Source organism: Crocodylus porosus, unplaced genomic scaffold (assembly GCF_001723895.1).
Source record: "Crocodylus porosus isolate Cpor-Errol unplaced genomic scaffold, CroPor_comp1, whole genome shotgun sequence".
Classification (NCBI taxonomy): Eukaryota; Metazoa; Chordata; order Crocodylia; family Crocodylidae; genus Crocodylus; species Crocodylus porosus.
In genome coordinates, this window is record NW_017728886.1 from 74372151 (window position 1) to 74391094 (window position 18944).

General features: G+C 37.6%; 1 protein-coding gene across 2 annotated transcripts in view; it reads left to right on the plus strand.

The window, feature by feature from the left end:
- The window catches only part of ANO10 (anoctamin 10), a 235483-nt gene that overhangs the window by 152505 nt on the left and 64034 nt on the right, over positions 1 to 18944 (plus strand). The window contains exon 13 of one of the 2 annotated variants that reach the window (XM_019536505.1): positions 7676 to 7792. The exons of the other annotated variant lie outside the window; for it this stretch is intronic. Coding sequence (XP_019392050.1) covers positions 7676 to 7792 — 117 coding nt within the window. The remainder of the gene's footprint in view (positions 1 to 7675; positions 7793 to 18944) is intronic. 2 annotated transcript variants of the gene reach the window in all.

Genomic DNA, 18944 nt, shown 5'->3' on the forward strand with positions numbered 1-18944 from the left:
CCAGGCTCTTCCTTCCTCCCCTTCTTGAAAATAGGGACCACATTGGCCCTTTTCCAGTGCTCAGGGACTTGGCCCAAGCACCAGGAGTCCTCAAACAGCCGTGCTAATGGCTCCGCAATGACACCAGCCAATTCCCTCAGCACCCGCAGATGAAGGTCCAAATTTTTGGACCCGCGAACTTGGACACATCAGTAGCTACTGAACACAGGAGTTAGGGATACAGCTTCTGAATTAGAACTTCCTAGAGCTTAAATGTTGGAGGCTGCAAGTGAGAGAGGAACAGTGGGAAAAACTCTGGTTATACTCTGTTCACTCTGCCTTTCAGCATCTATTCTCTGCCACTGTGTGACACAGGATGCTGGGTTAGATGCGCCTATGGTCTGACCCAATAAATGGCAATTCTTATGTTCTTATAGGACATGGGAAAAATACATTAAAGAGAGACTGGGGTGATAATCTATAACGGGAACACAGGGAATGGGGCATGAGTAAATTTAAAGAACTTTTCTAACCACCAGAGAATTGAGATTTTGGAACAGTTTTCCAGTTTGGTATAGTGGAGACAAAACCCCTAAATTATTTAATGATGGATAAGTTTGATAAGCTTGGTAAGTTGGTGAACAGGGTTATATGATATGAATGACAATGGTAGCAGTGCCTGGCCTTGCCCCAGAAAGTCCTTTCCAGCCCTGTGTCCTTAGGAAGGGATGTAGGCAAAGGGCAGGAAGGACAGAGGCAAAAGAACTGGTACTGCAAGAACACAATTCCCCCCAAAATTTGGAATTGAACCTAAGATCTGAACTCTTAAGTTTTCTTTCACTATCTGTGAAACATGATGGCAAAATGTGTGCCTCTTTTCTCTCCATCAGCTGAGCCCCATGGAGGATAACAACTTACTATTCCTTTTTGTTAATCCATCAGCTTGAAGTGACAGAAATCTCTACTGTAAATCTGAAGGATCAGTGGGATAAAAACAAAATATAACTTGTATAAACTGTTTCATCTCATGAATCATCTGTTATCAAATGTGGAATGAATATATATCAGTCATTCCACATTTGATAACAGATGATTCATGAGATGAAACAGTTTATACAAGTTGTATTTTGTGCCTGTCCTACTGATCCCTTAGATTTAGTGTGTGTGTGTGCGCGCATGTGTGTGAGAGATTGAGTGAGAGGGAGAGCCTCCTCATGGCTAGAAACAAGTGTCAGCTGGAAAAATATTCTTCATGCTGTTGCATATAGGAAAAACCTTTCTGAGTAGTTGTCCACATTCTTACATGCTTAGCCCATGACCCTTTTGATTAGAGACTTTTGTCATAAGACAATCACTCTCTCCAGTCTCTCAGCTCTATTCCTCAAAGGGAATTTACAAGATACCTTTCAAGGTACCCTACGAACTTCACTTAATAAAACTACCAGATAAAATCATGGACTAAATATAGACATTGGATTTATGGTACATTATAACCTGCCTGTCATCCGATAAACCCAGGTAACCTTTCTACATTTTACCACTGGTCAACATTCCCTTCTTTTGTTTCCTCCCCACCCACATGTCTCACACCAATTAACTCCTATCCCCTCTGATCTTCTCTGCCGCACACGTGCATTTTCATAGACCGGCATTTTGCATATTGGCTCTATTTTACCCTAGAGAGTACACAAACACCAGCAGACTCTCTTTATGCCTGAAGAAGGGTGCTTGTGTTCAAAAGCTTGTAAAGCTCAGTTTTTCCAAATATTCACTTGGTCTAATTATGGTTATGTGGCATCCCATAGTTTTTAAGCTTCCTTATGGGAGAGTTAGAGAGATGTACTGCACTCTCTCTGCAGGAGGGAAGTCAGGTGCATTAAATTGTGAAATGCACAAAAAGTAGAATAGTTGGCGCTTCAGATATTTTTTCACTGCTCACAGTTCTAAAATGCTTAGTAGGCACAATTCTCATAATGATCAAGCTAAGTTTTAGAAAAACAAAACAAGCTCCCAATAGACTGCTGTCTCCAAATATTGCCTGGATGTTTCTTGTGCATAAAATGACATTCTGAAGGGCAGAACGCACATTTTTACCAAAGCAGATTCTGTTTACATTTCACAAAAAGATTAATAACATGGGGATGTGAGGTTTTAGAAGCAGCATTTATCGCTGTAGCAGAAGATTGCCCCCTGTTATTAGAGCCCTTCAGCTGTGATGATTCTGTTCCATTAGCAAGATCTGTAATGAATGTAGTTTAGCTTAAAAGTGGGTGGAAAAGTTTGATCATGCTTTCTTTTTGTGTGTATTATAGGAGTATTTTCTAATAAATTTCTTTCATTGATATGTACTAGATATAATTTAATTTAATGAGCATCCTGCGTTTTACGAGAATTTCTCTTGGCAGGTCTTGTATCCGTAACTGAATTCTCACCTGTTTTTACTCAAACATATGAATTTCAGCTTCTTGCAACCATTTCAAAATACCAAACCAATCTAGTACAGTTAGTGAATTTGGAATGTAGCCATCAGATTAGGGAGTCAGGATTTTGAGAATGACGTGTTCTACTTCATAGCCATGAAAATGAACAGGTTTATTCTCCCTGATCTGGAATATTTCTTAACTTTGATTTTACTTGAGTTAAATGCCAGAAGAGCAGGGCAACATATGACTTCCACATATTTTGCAGTAGAACAGTAAAGTGATTATGCCTTCATTCACAAACCTGGTAGAAAACATTCAAGGCTTAATTAACTCAAAGTCATATAATTTTACACATGGACGCTCATATGTAGAGTTTCCAGTTAATGAATAATTATTACAAGATAGTGATCAATTAATATCACAGGTACTGGTTTGGACTGGATATAGACAACTGGACTGTTGATTTAATTAAATATATTTGTAAACGGCCAACTTTTGGAACAGGCTTTTGATGTGAAATTTCACTAAACTCTACGTGTTCTAAATGCAGCTTAACTGATTGTCCAAAGGGATTACATTGCATATATTTTTTTGTTTAATGGTGGTTAGACTTTAACTGGAATACAATATTGCTGCAGTCGTACCAATATAGAATCAAATGAGCTGTTAAAAATTCCAAAAATTCAGACTGAATTTGCATTTTTTATTTTATAAGAAGCCAGGTTAGGGCCATGCTGCTGAAAAGCGCAGGTGCCACTGCTACTCACTAGCTTTTACAGAATAAAATAGTTCTATTAGCTTTCTAAGCACCTGGCACAAGATCGCAAAGAGTTTGATAGCACAGCAGTTATCAAGGGTGAAAGACACATTGCCATTTTTCTCTGTACACACTTGGCAGATGGCAAAATGTGAGGGTACTACACTATTGGCATCAGGGAGCATACAGCTTGTTAATGTTATCCTGTTTACAGCTTGTTAATGTTATCCTGTTTTTAATACCAAGACACTCATCCTGGAATCATTATGAGGGGCATGGTCTTGAAAACAATATCTTTTTTTATTAGTTTATTAGTTACTTTTTAAAATAAAAGTGTGGTTTTGTATTTTTGGAATACTTAGAGGCAATTAAAATGTATTTTGTAAAGAGTATAAAAAAGTCTTTAGTTTTGTCTGATTTTTTTAGTAGGTTTTTATCAAACTATACATTTTCTCTTTTGTTAGTAGTAAATTCAGATTATGCTGACCTTGTTTTTATTACAGAATTTTAAATTGTTAAGAAGGCTTTAGCCACCTCTACTTCTGTGACCATTTACTCTTAACACTTTGTGGGAGGGTGGGTTCTAAGAGTAGATTTCATTTGTTTTTTTTACTCTTTACTCTTTGGAGGATTATTCTACTAAAGGATTAGGGTACTGACAAAGATGGATTATAAAGTGAACAAAATACCCTGTACCTCTTTCTTCTCCCAAATTTCCCTTGAACAGTTCTTTGCATTTCTTTTGTCAGCTGGAAACTCTTGAAGAATTAGGCTGAATTTTGAAATTAAATATATTTTGTTGTAGAAGAGCTCTCCTGAAACAACCATGCCCATGTTGATATGTGGGTACTAGATTTTTCAGGTATTTTCCTCTGTTTTTATTGGTTATCAAGAAAAGGGGAAAATGCAGCAGGAGAAATGGGTAGGCCTTATTGGGATGGGGCACATAGCAATGGATTTAGGTGCCAAAATGGGAGCTGTAGTGATGCTAAATCTCCTTTGTAAAATTTGTAAATGAGTGCTGTTTCCAAATCCCTCAGTGCCATCCATTCTCATCAGTTCTTTTTGTATTTTTCCCCTTGTTTACCTTCAGGTTCTCCTGGTTGCTCCATCTTTCTGTTTCCCTTAGAAACCAAAACACTCAAACAGCATACAAAAGCCACATGCAAGGTCCTAATCTAAGGACAAGGATCCTCAGTTATGCTTACAGAATAACCATATCTTGAAAAAACCAATTCTGAAAAGGCTTATGATAGATAAATTAATTGTGAGTTCCTAATGTGATGCTTTAGCCAAGAGGGCAGACTTGATTGTTGTATGAATAAAAGAAGTCTGGATTATTTCTGTATGTGGTATTAGCGAGACGACTGATAATACATTGTGTCCAGTTATAGTGTTCACACTTCATAGAAGATGCTGACAAAGGTGAATGGTTTCAGAAAAGAACTAAAAATGATTCAAAGCCTGGAAAACATGCGTTACAATAGAGACTAGGGAAGCTGAAATTATTTAATTTATCCAAAAGAAAGTTAAAGAGGTGACATGATTATAGTCTATAACACCATTCCTGGTGAGAGATTTCTGGTGGGAGTTGTTTGTTTGGGTTTTTTGGGTGGGGGTTGGTTTTTCTTGCTTGTTCTGTGTAGGAGATGAGGCTTCATTGTAAAACCTATTAATATATAGCTTTTTACTCCTCAAGGTGGGAAACATCTACATGGTAGGCCCAGCTGCATGAGCACCATAAATTTACAGCTGTAGCCATGTAAATTGCTCAGGGTGCCAGATTAATTTGGGAGTAGCTGTAACAGTTTCAAGGAAGCATTGCTTTGTTTCAGTCTGTGGGAGCAGGTTGTCAGACTGTATGGCAATGGTTCTCAACCTTTTTTTAGAGTTGAGGCAGCACTGAGTAGATTAGAGACACCCCTCAGAAAATGGCATCTCATTTTTTGCTTGTTTTTTAACTACAGAAAAATAATAGAGCAATTCTTCTGTATAAAGAACACAGAAAGACAGGAGGTCAGAATATGTTTAATACTATGAATTAAATCTGTATTTTTTCATGTGAAACATGTTTGCACACCTAACAGTGCCAACGTTGTGCAGCACTCCATAGCCCCCCGACAATGATCTCGGGACATCCTGGGGTGCTGTGACATCTTGGTTGAGAATCACTGGTGGATAGATAGTCATAAGTGAAATAATGGTTGTGGAAGTTTCCAATTTCTACTACATTTCCATGCCCCCCTCATCTCTTGTAGCATAGCCTTGCAAACTAGGATAGTTTCCCCCCTCAGTTTGGGAAACTGATATTCTAATATCCTCCTCCTGATATACCTTTTGATATTTTTTTCTTGAAAAAAGGAAGAAATAAAGGGAAATAACTCAGAAAATTATTACTACTTACAATCCAAACTGAAGTGCTGCTGAGATCATTTTGGTCCGGCCAATGAGGGCAAAACCCTATTAGTTTTAAAATAGAGATTGATAATTTTATGAAAGCGATTGTATCATGTGATTTCCTATAACAGCAGAATACCAGGTGTGATGACTCCCCTGGCAATCCTGTGTTTATATACTGGGTATTTAAACATAAATGCTATGTATATTATGTTGTCATATTTTTATCATGTATGTTATATCTTGTAAAACATATAAAACATCAGTTAGTAGTGATTGGTCCTCCAGTTTTGTGAAATATTTTTGCTGCAGTTATATCACTTATATCACTTGTCTGGAAGTTTAGAAGAGAAATCCAGTTGTATATATTAGGAATTCAGCTGCTGATATAGTTTTAATAAAAAGAAAATGGGGAGGAGGGGAGAAATATAGGTAGGATTTTCTATTGTAATTCCACATTCAGTTCTACCAGGTTACACCAGTGTAACAGCAGAATTTATGTATTTGTGCATGGGTGTATCTACATGCACATTTTACTGCAGAATAGACTAATTAGCTCCTCAGTAAAACATCACTGTCTACATGTGCAGCAGTATTAGGGCTCAGTAAACTAATTTGCTCTGGTGTAAGATAGTGCTACTGTCTTATAGCGGAGTAATTTACTACACTGGAATGCACATTTAGACTCTGACCAAGTTGTACCTGGTCAGCCCAGCCAGCCAGGGGCCTGCTCCACCCCTTCTCAAATTGCAGCTGATCCAGGTGCACGTATAGATGCTGTGCCTGGGAGCAGTTTACTCTGGCTCAGATTGCTCCAGATTTTATTGCTTTGCATTAATTACATGTGTAGATGCACCCATCGTTATCTAAATTATTACTTATTATATCTTTGATCTTTGTTTTTTTTCCTAATGTGCTTCCTGCTGGTTCTGTTAAGGTTGCATGCCTGTAATTTCTTTGCATTCTCCTGGGTGCCACTCTTAAGGGTTCTAGCAAAAGTTATAGGCTAATATTGCACATGTTGGTCTTGCACATCTGGGTGGTAAGATGAATTCTGTCCTGCTTGGAGTATACCTTAATTTTTCTTCCAGGATGATTGTAGTTTTCTTCAATATTTCATTGTTTGATCTTTGAGAAATTCATCTGGCACTGTCACCTGTTTTCTTTTTGTAGTTAGGAAATAATTTGTTATTTCTAGTTATACTGACTAGTATCCACTAGTCATAGTCTGTTGACCATCAGACTATGTTAGAAAAAATAAATACATTACTTGGGATTTCTCAAAGATGGATACTTTGAGACTAAGAAGGAAATGTGAAAATTATTCTCCATTTATAGAATGTTCACTGTTTGTACAGAATGTTTTATAATGTGGTACTAATGAGTATGTTGCTCATCAGCTTGAACATTGAGAGCAAGAGTATTTCACAAATTGGAATAGATAATACTATTTTGGCATTTCTTGGTAGATATCCTGAATCATGTACTAACTTCTTACATTGGATGCACAGTTCTTAATAAATATAGTACAGTATGTGTAGTAAATTATATCTTAGCCTTTTTATCCTCTTTGGATTAATTATTTTTGGATTATCAATATAATTTTCTAAATTTATATATTCTTTATCTGTATTTGATTTTGTATGATTTATATATATTTGATTTTGTATATTTCTTTAATTTTTGGTGGTGGTGGTGGTTTTTTGTTTTGTTAACTACTTTCTATCATAAATCTAGCTTTATTACCAGGATTGGCCTTTAAATATTGTCATATGTTTGCTGTTAGATAGTTCATTAGGTGTAATAGTTCCCGAACTAGGAATTATGACGTCAAATGAATTCATGGTCTATTACATGTAGGGGTGCTAGTCTTAAAAAAATTCAATAATAGCAGTTGAACTTGGAGAAGAAGCTAGGTTACTACCAAGAAAGATTGGAAATCACTGCCATATGCCCAGTGTATAGATTCATATTTCTATATTTCATTTTCCATTGCTATTTTATGTATCACTAACACTAAATAAACACCTGTGATTTAAAATTTGCAGAAATCTTTTATTCTAATTGCCTTTCTTACTACAAACACTGTACTTCAATCATTATTTTTAATTTTTTTCAGCATATCCTATTAGCGATGAAGTTTGTCATGGCATTCTTAATACCTGATAAACCACGAGATATCCAGATAAAATTGGCCAGGTTGGAATTTGAATCTCTAGAGGCTCTCAAACAACAGGTAAGGGCAGCTCACTTGGCAGAAACACCAAGAGAGGCAATTAATGGAAATTTTTACTGTAAGAAACTAGCATTTTAACGGGTATGTGTTGTATAGATAAAAATGTTAAAAAAAAAAAAAAAAGAAGGAAAAGTTGCTTATCACTGAAAAAATGTTCATTAAAAAAAGATTTTATTAAAGGGTCTTACTCTTCTGCTTTAGGGTCATACTGATCACCAGATTTAGGGTCAGGAAGATTTTTTTCCCCCAAGGTCAGATTGGGAAGCACTTTGGACATTTTTGCTTTTCTTTGTGTCTTGAAGTTTGATCCTCAAACAAACATCCCCTCAACCTATATTAACCAAAAACTTTTCTGACATTGCAGTGACAGGACGTTGGCAGTGCCCTTATTTATGTTTTTTTCTGTAGTATGTTGTAGATTATTCATGTTTTTTCTGGTTTTCTTCCACATGATTGTTTGAGGTATTGAAGTAGTGATCTGGTGGATTCTTTGGGTAAATGCTTGCCTGTGAATGCAGAGAACTAGACTCTGGCCCAGGATGGCCGTTCTTGTCTTGTATGCCATTGAAAACCATTTTTGATTGGAATTTAAGTATCCCTTTGTAAATTTGCAGCTAAAGCAATGCTCATCACAAGCAAAGAAAAACAAATATGAAAATGAATAGTATATTTTAATTGTGTACTTTGAGTGAAAAACAATATGGAAATAGCATTGATGTTTAAAAGTCAATTAGGTTTGCAGAGATGTATTCATATTTTGATAGTCAAATAGGGATTAAAGTTTGTTAATCTGACATCGTCCATTTAATTTTAGTCAAATATGTCACTTTAGATGCTGTTTAGTTATTTTGAATGTTTTTATTTATAGTAATATTTATTTTTTCTTCACAAAAAAGTTCAAGATCTGTGAATGCAAAGCTCTACATAAGGATGATGTCTATTATTGCTGGTCAATGAATATTTTTCTTCTCTGAAATGCTACTGTATGTGAACAGTGGTTGGCTACTTTATGAATGTTAGGCCCCTGCCAGATGTACAGATAAAGGTGCAACAAGATCTCATTTGTGATCCACACAATCTCCTGTTTGGGATTGAGCATCAGACCCTATCAGGCCTTGTTGCTGGTGCAGGGGGAGCCTAGGATCATGATCTTGGGCTACCCCTGCCACAGTAAGCAGCAAGGTCCTGTGGCTAGGAGCCCCATCAGCTGATCTGCATCATGCCTTCGACAGCTGGGAGCCCCATCAGATGTGGGCTCCCAGCCTCATGAGTGTTTGGTACACCCCTACAACTATGAGTTCCATCACATGACGGGGCTCCCGGCCACAAGGGCACACCTGCCCACACGTTCAACTAATGGCATCATAGATACTAGCCACAAAGTTATTACACTTGTTTTTTAAATACCTTTGCAACTTACTCATTGTTTTATGATGCCATTGCTTTAGTGAGTGGCTGAGTCACAAGCTAAGATGTAAATAACTGGTTAATCATATTGTAAGTGTAATGTGTGACGGGGCCTTATTGTAAGCGCATTTGGTATGGAATTTTTAAAATCACTGAAATATTTGTTGAGAAAATTAATCAAAGACTATAAGAAACATTAAGTGAAACTGATGATTTAAATGACATTTATGTTCAGAACTTTCTCCTCTTATTTTAGGAATCAGATACATTTCAGCATTGTTTAACAGCCATCCAAGGTGCCCAACCAAAATAAGGAGTTAAATTTTTGTACTGCAAAATATTGTAGGCAAATACTTATGGAGCAAAAATAATGGCGATATTAGTACAAAGATAACTAGTCTGAGGAGCGGGAGAGAAATCTTTTGGGCGGAGCATGCCCATGTGGCTACCCATTGCAGTCCATTTTTGGGGAAATCTGTGATGAATTGGGAAGAGCAGTGTAACTAGTAAAGAAGAAATTTTGGAGAGACTTCAGTTTAAAAAGAGTTTTAACTGAATGATCATGTAACAAAGTATGGATTTACAGGGTAAGGATTAGCAAATCTTGTAGTTAAAGTACATAAAATGTGAACAGAAATGTACATCACATTGCAGTGTAGGCATACCCTGAGAATATTGTAGGTATAAGTGGGTAACCTCCCTTACTTTGTGATCTTTGTGTGGAGATGGAAAATACACTTTTTATAAATTCTTCTGTGACATCTGGCAAAATGCTGTTTTATTAATATCAGACAGAGTCCTGAAACTTTATACATTGTCATCACAGTTAAAAACCCACAGGCTCATATGATGCATGTCCCTATCCAGGTCAAGACTGTCTTCCAAAATAAAACCACAAAAATAGAACTGAAATTAAAGTAGAATATAAAGCATCATAGTTTAGTTTGCAGTTCTCTAATGTATTGAATGTGTTACCAGGCAGGAGTCAATAGCAGTCTCACATATTCTTTTCTTAACATCAAAAAGAACAGAATTGCTCTATTTTAGTTGTTCCTTTTCTATTTTCATTTGGTAGACAAGCAAAACTAGGTCATCCACAGGAACGTTAAGCACAAGTGAATACAGCTACCTTCGGTTAGAATGTGCCACTTGGAATCTACTAAGTCTGTTTCAATGTGAATGTATTTGTCAGCAGTTAAGAATTAATCTCCTACCCTTGTATCTCTGCATTCATTACCATAATATATGCCTGAGCCCCAATTCTTCGGGGTTTGTTTTATTAATCCTGCTGACAGATGGGCATTCTGAATTTCAATAAGAATCAAAACCCTCTGGTTCTTCTGTGCTACTTCCAGTTTTCATCCAACTGCAGGACAGAGGAAAAACCATTCCTACATTTAGGATATCTATGATAATATGCACAAGTAATCCCCATTAGATTTTATTGGTAAATTTCCCTTATCTACCTTGCTTTTCTATATATGTTCTGGCAAAATATCTACATGGAAAAAAAATCACTGGCAATGTGAACAAGTATTGAGCCATTTATTTAGCATGATTACAAGCTCTTTAGGCTCCAGATGTTAAAGAACATTACAGGTGGATCTTCTGCCAGGAAGAATTACCTTTTGGAGTTTAACTCTCATTTTAATTTCTCCAATTTAAAGAATTTACGTGGAGTTAGTTGCCCAGTGCCCTAAGTTTCTCCAAATTAACTTTTTTTAAAAAAAGCAAAGGCCAATATGTTTGTGGCTCAGTTGTCACTTGACAGCTGTGTCCTTCTCACTGTTATGTGCTGTGTATCCTCTCCCTTTCTTGATTGCTGTCCCTAACACCTGCCAACACGCACACCATTTTAATGCATACAATCAGTATTCAAATCATTTCTTTTTCCTATTATTTATTCTTGCAGAAGATTCTGACTGAGAAACAGCTTGCAGAGTTCTGCTTCCTGCAGATAATAGATATTAAGTGTACATCACTCGTGAAATTTTGACTTTTTCATTAGTGGTTGAGAAGACTTCCAGCTCTTCCATGTCCTAGCTGATTCATAGCATCTCCTTGAGTCTGATTTTAGGGACTATCATAGGGCGTGTCCAGACGAGTGCTCATTTTCCTGTTGCAGCATCTCAAAGCAGTTTGAGATGCTGCACAAGGCACTCTGGGAACAAAAAAATGCAATGCAGTCTCTTAATTTGATACTGGGAAATCCTGGTATTAAAAAAAAAAACAAAAAAACCCGCAGAAAAAAAATGATGCAGGGATCGTCGTACTCCAGGAGCATGCTCTGAAGCAATCAGAGACTTTGCTGTTCAGAGAGATGCTCTGGCATCTGGGAGCAGGGCAAGACTTCAGTGTGACCTGGACCCAGGCACCATCTCCAGTGAGTAGGGGGTCAGGGTTTGTGAGTCCCAGTCATGGGCTTCCCAGGAACAGCATGGGGATCACTGGGGTCTGGGCACAGGCAGAGTGAGCAGAACAGCAAGGACTGGCACTGCTTAGAGCCACAAAGTGGCAGGTGGAACAGCTGAACTTGTGTCCTGGTGCTGGGATGGAGTTGCTGTTGGGAGGAAGCTAGTGGGAGGCAGGCAGGGTTAGGAGTGAGGGGCACTGTGGGGATGCTGTGGGTTGAGAGTGAAGGGCAAGGCCGTGGGCAGGGTACCGGCATATTGGTGTTGCTCAGCACCCCACATCCTGTTTAGTGAAGGGGGCAGCTCAAATATTTCTACAGTAAAATAAACAAAAGCAAATGCCAAAGTGTAGAGGTATTTATAATTCATTTATTACAATGATAGAGGCACTAGTAAGCTTCTAGATTGCTTTAAAATTGTAAATATATCAATAAAACATTGCCCAACTGATCTCTATATAGTGGTGTTTCAGTTTAATCACAGAAAAACACAGATTTTGTGTATTTTAATGAGAGAATTTGGGTTTTTTATCAGAGAATTTGCAAGTTTTAAACAGGGAACACCAGGATCTGCTGGTGAGGCAAGTGTCGAGACCCAGGCACAGTCTGCCCAGGGCCAGCACTGGGGACCCAGCTGGAGGGCAGACAAGAAGCTACTTTAGGTTAGGGCTGCTTTAGCGGTCCAGTTGGCACAAGAGGCTAGTGTCTTCAGGTACCATCTGGGTAGGCCTCAGAAGCTCCTGAGGGCAAATAGCCCTGAGCTGCTCACCAAGGCAGGGTTTTATACTGCTAGCACTAGCAAAGGTGCTAGCCACAGTCTCTAGCTCCGCCTGACAGAATATCCTGGAGGAGCTGGGCAGGGTCAGTTTGCCTCAAGTGGCATGTGTTCAGGCACATGTGCTGAGGTACAAATCTCTGGCACAGATTTGTGCTGCTTCTGTTTCTCCTGCTGCAGGTGCATGTGCCTGCATGTGCAGACGCTCTAATAGTTCCCAGAAGTAGTTAAATACTTGTTACTGGAACTGGCTAAAAGGTGGAAAGTTCTGGTTCTTGAAGTTTCAAAATCTGGTTCATCTCATAGGAGAACAAAAACATAGTTTTTGCAGAGCTGTAATTCCAAAAAACTGTCATTAAGAAAACATTGAAATGCTCCACTTTGCATCTTTTTCTTTTCTTTTCTTTTCTGTTAAATCCAAAATGAAAGTCTGTTCTGAAAATGTCAAAACAAGACATCTTGTTATGTTTTGATATGGGCCTGGTGACTGAGCAGCTCAAGAGGCAACACATGCTAAGTTCTAGATGCCGTAGCATTGGAACAATCAGTGAAGGCCTAGAGCTGTCTGCATGCCCAGCTGGAATGGCAGAATTTGGAGTTCCTTCAGTGTTAGGCCAGTCCAAACTGCAGCCAGGATTTGAGGCTAGTCTTCTGAATCGCACACATTCAGGAAAGGGAACATTGAAGGAGTCTTGTTATTTTTGTTAGTTAGCTTGTTAGTTTTTAATCATGAATTTATTGTTAAACTAGTAAATTCTTTCTTTGTTGTTATTTGGGAGCTGAGGGTTTATAATACAGGCAGTCTTCGACTTACAACGTTTTGAGTTACAATGTTTCACATTTACAACGTTTATAAATGGACACTCTGTTTTAACTTTATGACATCAGTTTCGACTTTACAATGCTTGATCTGATGCAAGGCCATGCCAGCGAACAAATTTGCTGTGTCACCTATCTCCCTGGAGAACACCTGTCCAAACTTCCTTGGACACTTTCTTTAAGAATGCAGACAAGACTCCAGAAAAAGCTGCAGCCAAGACTCCTGAGAAGACTCCAGCCAAGGACCTTTCAAAAAGTCCAACCAAGAGCCTTTCAAAAAGTCCAGCAAAGTCACCTCAAAGAAGTCCTTCCAAATCAATATGATTGCTATTTACAATATAAGTACATTAATGTATCTATATTACTCATCTATAATTGATTGAGTACAAAATTCTGGGGTATTTTTGGTGAAAATAGGGTATCGGGTCTTGATTCACGAACCAATCCCCCATTTGTAACATTGTTTCTTATGAGAAAATTGGTTCCAAATTGCAATGTTTCGACTTAACCCATGATTTTCAGGAACCAATTGTGTCGTAAGTCCAAGGACTGCCTGTACTACTGCACCATGCTGGCTCCCTATTTATATATAAGGCTATATTACTACAATCTACAGTTGTACTTTCCTTACCATCTCCATCTCCTTGTGCTTTGGAAGTTTGTGTGAGAACGTCCTTTGTAATTACTCCTTTGTCATCATAATTCTTCCCCAAAACTTTGGAAATAAAATGTTCCAGTTTTGTTTTTTTCCTAAGAAAACTTTTCCAAAACAACAAGAAGAAACATTTATTTTTATGTACAACTTCTCTTGGGAAAGTGGAAAAGCTATGTGGTCTTGTGGGCAGATACAGGATTTTGAAAAGTGGGGAGCAGATGATGTGGTGTATCGTCACATATAATGCACACATTTTTCTCCAGTTAAAGAGAAACTAGATGCTTTAAGAATATGCCAGGGGTCTAGCATTATATTATTTGGAAATGTTGCTGGCTTTCCCAAGAAGATGGTTTTAAAGTTTGTGTGGATCAGGAATCAAAGGGTGGGGGGAGGTGCAACTGTATCACTGCACCCTCCCCTGGACCTGCTATGCCATTGGGAGTTTCAGTTCCTGGTATGGGCACCCAAGTTAGACAGGTGAAAAGGTAGGTTCACATGAAAGGAATTCAGCTGGCCCTGTAGATTTTGGATTAAATGCTAGACAAACAGCATGTCCTTGTGATACAATGCTAGGCAAGCAACCTATCTTTAACTGATAGGTACTGGTAATTTCATCATGGCTAAACTGCGTTCTACCACTCAAATGTGATGCATGTGACAGAATGCAGTGAAATTTTGACTTATATGTTGAATTTGCAACCAACACAGAAAAACAGCTGAATGTGAAATGAAACTGGAAACTTGGTAACCAAATAGGAAAGTCAGAAGTGCTATAGCCCATTTCAGTTTGAGTTGTTCAAAAGTTTTTCTTGAAATCGATGCACGTTTGCAAAACTCTTTAATTTTGATGAGTTTCTGCTTCAACAAAAGAAGTTTTTTTTCCTTAAAATTTCCTGTGATTTATGTATTTAAAAGGGCAGACCTACAGGCTGTATAAAAATAAAATGAAGTTTAATAATTTCTGTTTCCTATATTTTTAAGAATCCAAACCTGTTGAATTCAACTTGCAATCGCAGTTCCTCCTTAGTAAGTCGTCAGGTGTCCCAAAATATCTTTTAATCTAAGGTTTGCATGTGTTTAGTTGCAGAAGGAATATCCTGCCAATATCATTTACTAGATTCTTGTAATTATCTTTTATATAAATTTTTCTGTCAATGTTAGCATCTGAGGAAGTGAGAGAAATATAATTAGCCATCATGGAAACACACTGTGTTTAAACTTGCTCTCATGGTTCTAGCAATAGACTTTAATCCTAAAACAAGACTGCAAAAAGTAAAACCCAAAGTCCAAAATTAATCATGAGGTTTACTTCATTAACCCAAGTAGCATTTTCTGCATCCTCAGTTGTGTGACTGTATTTGTGATAACAACTGAAAAAGTGAGATGACACCAAGTCTTTGCAGATTTAAAGAAAATTTAGGTTTATAATGAAAGACACTTAAGAAATAGAATCTTAAATACAGATTTTTCAAATATGTATAAATACTATGTGGTGATTAATTATATTCTGTTAATTGAAAAAAAATACCACGGCTTCACACTTCTCCAGAAAACTTAAATTTTTCTTTCAGACAGCACATTGTCACTTTTTTTTACTGTTGTCGAAAATAATTTGTCACTGCAGCCATATGCTGACAGCAACTAACCATCCCTCCAAAGATACCCATCTCTTACCTTTCTCAACTTCTGACCTAGATCCTAATCCTGGAATTCAACAGTAATCAAACTTAGCCTTTTCTTCTCTTTACCGACCATCTTGCCATTGGAAAACATTGATAAATAATATCATATCTACAAGGAATTCTGTAAGTAAGATGAGAGGGTAAAATTAAGTTAAAATTATTCTTAAACCCAAGAACTCTGCAGTTACAGTAGACTTCATAGATTTAAATTCTATGAATCCCTTAGGGAATCCCTATTTATATTCACTATCACCACTATATTGTTAATGCTTCCATAAAAGAAAATGCAAAAAGAATACACGTAAATAGTTTACTTTCAGTCATGGGTAGGGATCTACTGAAATCACAGTCTAAGTGAGCTGTGCAGTAAATCCTTTGCAGGCTCCCCCATTCACCCTCTCTCCCCCCCCCCCCCCCCCCCCATTGCTGATTGGCTGAACCAGTCAGAAGGCAAAAACAGCGCCATGTTTACACCTCAGTTTTTGCTTCCTTGCTGATCAGGAGTGAGTGGCAGGGTCCCTCCATCAGTCAGCAGAGAGGGAAGGGGTACAGGAGAAGATTAAAGGAGTTACAGCACATCCCACTTCTGCCATGAATTCAGCAGGTCCCTAGTCATGGGCAGCCATGGAACTTAATAAGAGAGATGCTCTTAGTTACAAATACACCATGGACACTTTTATATCTCATTAGAAATAATCTGTTCTTTATATGACATAAAATATCAAAATAATAAATATTTAAGACCACTAAATAGTGAATTTAATGTGATTTATTTGATCCTTTTTAAGGATCACCTGCTTTAGTTCTGGTAAGTAGTGGTATTTCTATTAAACCATAAACATACTGTATAAAACAGGGAGGCAGAACATTGTGGAAAAATATGTCAGGATTATACTGAAATTTTGTTAACCTTCTGCTGTTGCTGATAAGTCTCCTAGGACTTCTCAGCAAGAGCAGAAAGTTAACAAAATTTCAGTATCATCCTGAAATATTTTTCCACAACATTCTGCCTCCCTGTTTTGTATAGCACATTCATAGCATTCCATTTAGAAAGAGCTCTGTTCAGTAACAGCAAGAGGACAAGCAACAGAAGTCTTGAAAAAGAAACATAACCTGAAAAGGGTATAAGGTGAATCCAGCGGAGCATAAGCTTCTCATCCCATTATGTAAATTACCATTATATTAATCCTTTATAGCACTGTTATGATTTCTAGTTTTGTATCCCCCTCAGAGCCAGCATGAATGAGCAGGAAGATCACTGTGATATTAGTGCTGACACTTGTGTCATGATTAGTCCCTACATGTGTTAAGGAGGTGTGAATGTACTACGAAATCCTTGTAATTATAAGGACTAGTATCAGAGTTGATGTGTCTGTGCCTATCCAGTCACCATGATTTTAACCATTTGATATGTAAAAGCGAATTCTCCTGACTGACTGCCTAAATACTTATGCTTCTGTATATTGTATGAAAAATAGCACTTTACTGATTGTCTTCACATCAGTGATGTTCACTAATACAGTTTTTACAGCCCAATGTGACAAGAACATCTGTTTCAAGTAGTATCTTCCATCTGAAATGCACTGTTCTTTGTTTATAATTGCACAGTGTCTACAGTCATGATCCAAAAACAATGCTCCATGCCCAGCATTTTTAGTAAGTGTTGCCTGTATAGGAAACCCTCGGTATTCACAGGTTCAGCATTCGTAGTTTCAAATATTCGCAAATGCTGAACCTGCATTTTAAATACATTTTAAACACTTGTAGGAGAGCTGCACTTGCTGCCGCCGGGCTCCCGCCACTGCTGCCAAAGCCATTCATCCCACCGCCCCCAGCAGCTGGGGGCACTGCATTCATGAATGTAACAAATAGGGATATGTTCCAAGACCTCAACTGTACTGACCCCCAGACCCATTTCTACCACTTTTACAAGACAATTTTAGTACTCACCAACAGCAGACAAGCACAGGGCACTATCATAATGGGAATGGCAACTACAGAAAAATGTCACAGACAACGAGTGAGGAGCACAGATCCACACAGGAGACTATATTTTGGTGCTCGTCACTCCCACAATGCACCACACAAAGCACTGACTGTGGGCTTCCACCACACAGATCACATAAGAGTGAATGTACCTTGCATATAGCTAATTTTTGGTATAAAAAGGGTCATCGCATAGGAGCGAATTGGCACATACAGAACCTGCATAAAGTGAAGGAAAACCGTACTGCAATGCAGTTGCAATACTGTATATAAGTGACAAAACTGCAGTATAGTTGCAATACAGTACACAAAGTAAAGACAGTACTTTGTAAAGTTGAGATCCTTTTGTAATCTGTCTCCTTTTCCATATTTCCTTAGTTAACCTGTAGCAATGGCAGGGTTTACATACTTGAAAAAAGTAATGAGGGGGCAGAATGAAGAGGACATAATGAAAGTAAATTCATTTTATGATTCATTATGTTTCTTCCCCACTATGTGCCCTATATTTTTTTCTTTTTCACTTTATTAACAAATCCACTTCATCAAACACCAAATTTAACATTTAAAGATACCTCCAGTCTCCTAAAACATACATAAAGACAGATATTTATCTGCCTTTAACGTTGCTTCCTTAATCCAAGTCAGTGTCCACAGTTTCTTCCTTCTTTTCAGCCTCTGACGGTTTCCTTTATTTTTAGTTGATGTTAAGTTCCCAGTATTTTTCAATGTATTCTGTTTCTTCTCTTTGCATGTAGGATTTGACATTTATTAGTACAAATTATCCTGCATCCACGTTAGTGTAAACTTTTCAGGTCACTTGGCAACTTAGTTCTGTCTTCTTCCTGTTTTTTTTTTTTTCTTGCCTTGTGAATTTGTGATCAAATAGAAATTTGATTGTATTGGAAATAGCACCAAAGAAAACCCAAGAAAGTGAAAAAATTAACCTGAAGCAGCATGATTAAATGAAACTGGCTTTATCTGATTTTTAATTCTCTACACTTTAAAAAAGAAAAAAGCTTCTGGAAACCTAAAATGCTTTAATCCATGTTACTAGGAATCGTAACTGCTCTGCACATCTCCACATCAGTGAAGATGTACTGCTGACAAAAGCAGTTCTGAAAACCACCGCCTGGCCATAGATGACAATTAACAAACCATTGGCCTTTGTATACAGCCAACTTTCAAGTGATGCTGTACCATTACCAAAAGGCCCTTAATCGATCCTCTTAAATTATACTATCCTTTAAAAGCATTCAGATTGATATCTATTTTAAGTGTGACCCTCAGGAGTTTCAGATTTACAATAGGTATGACTGCTTTGTAGGCTATGAAAGGTTACATCTTCTAGAACAGCAAAATACTTTCTTCTGAATCCTTTCTTGAACGAGAGGCTTTTTTGTTATTTACATATATCACCA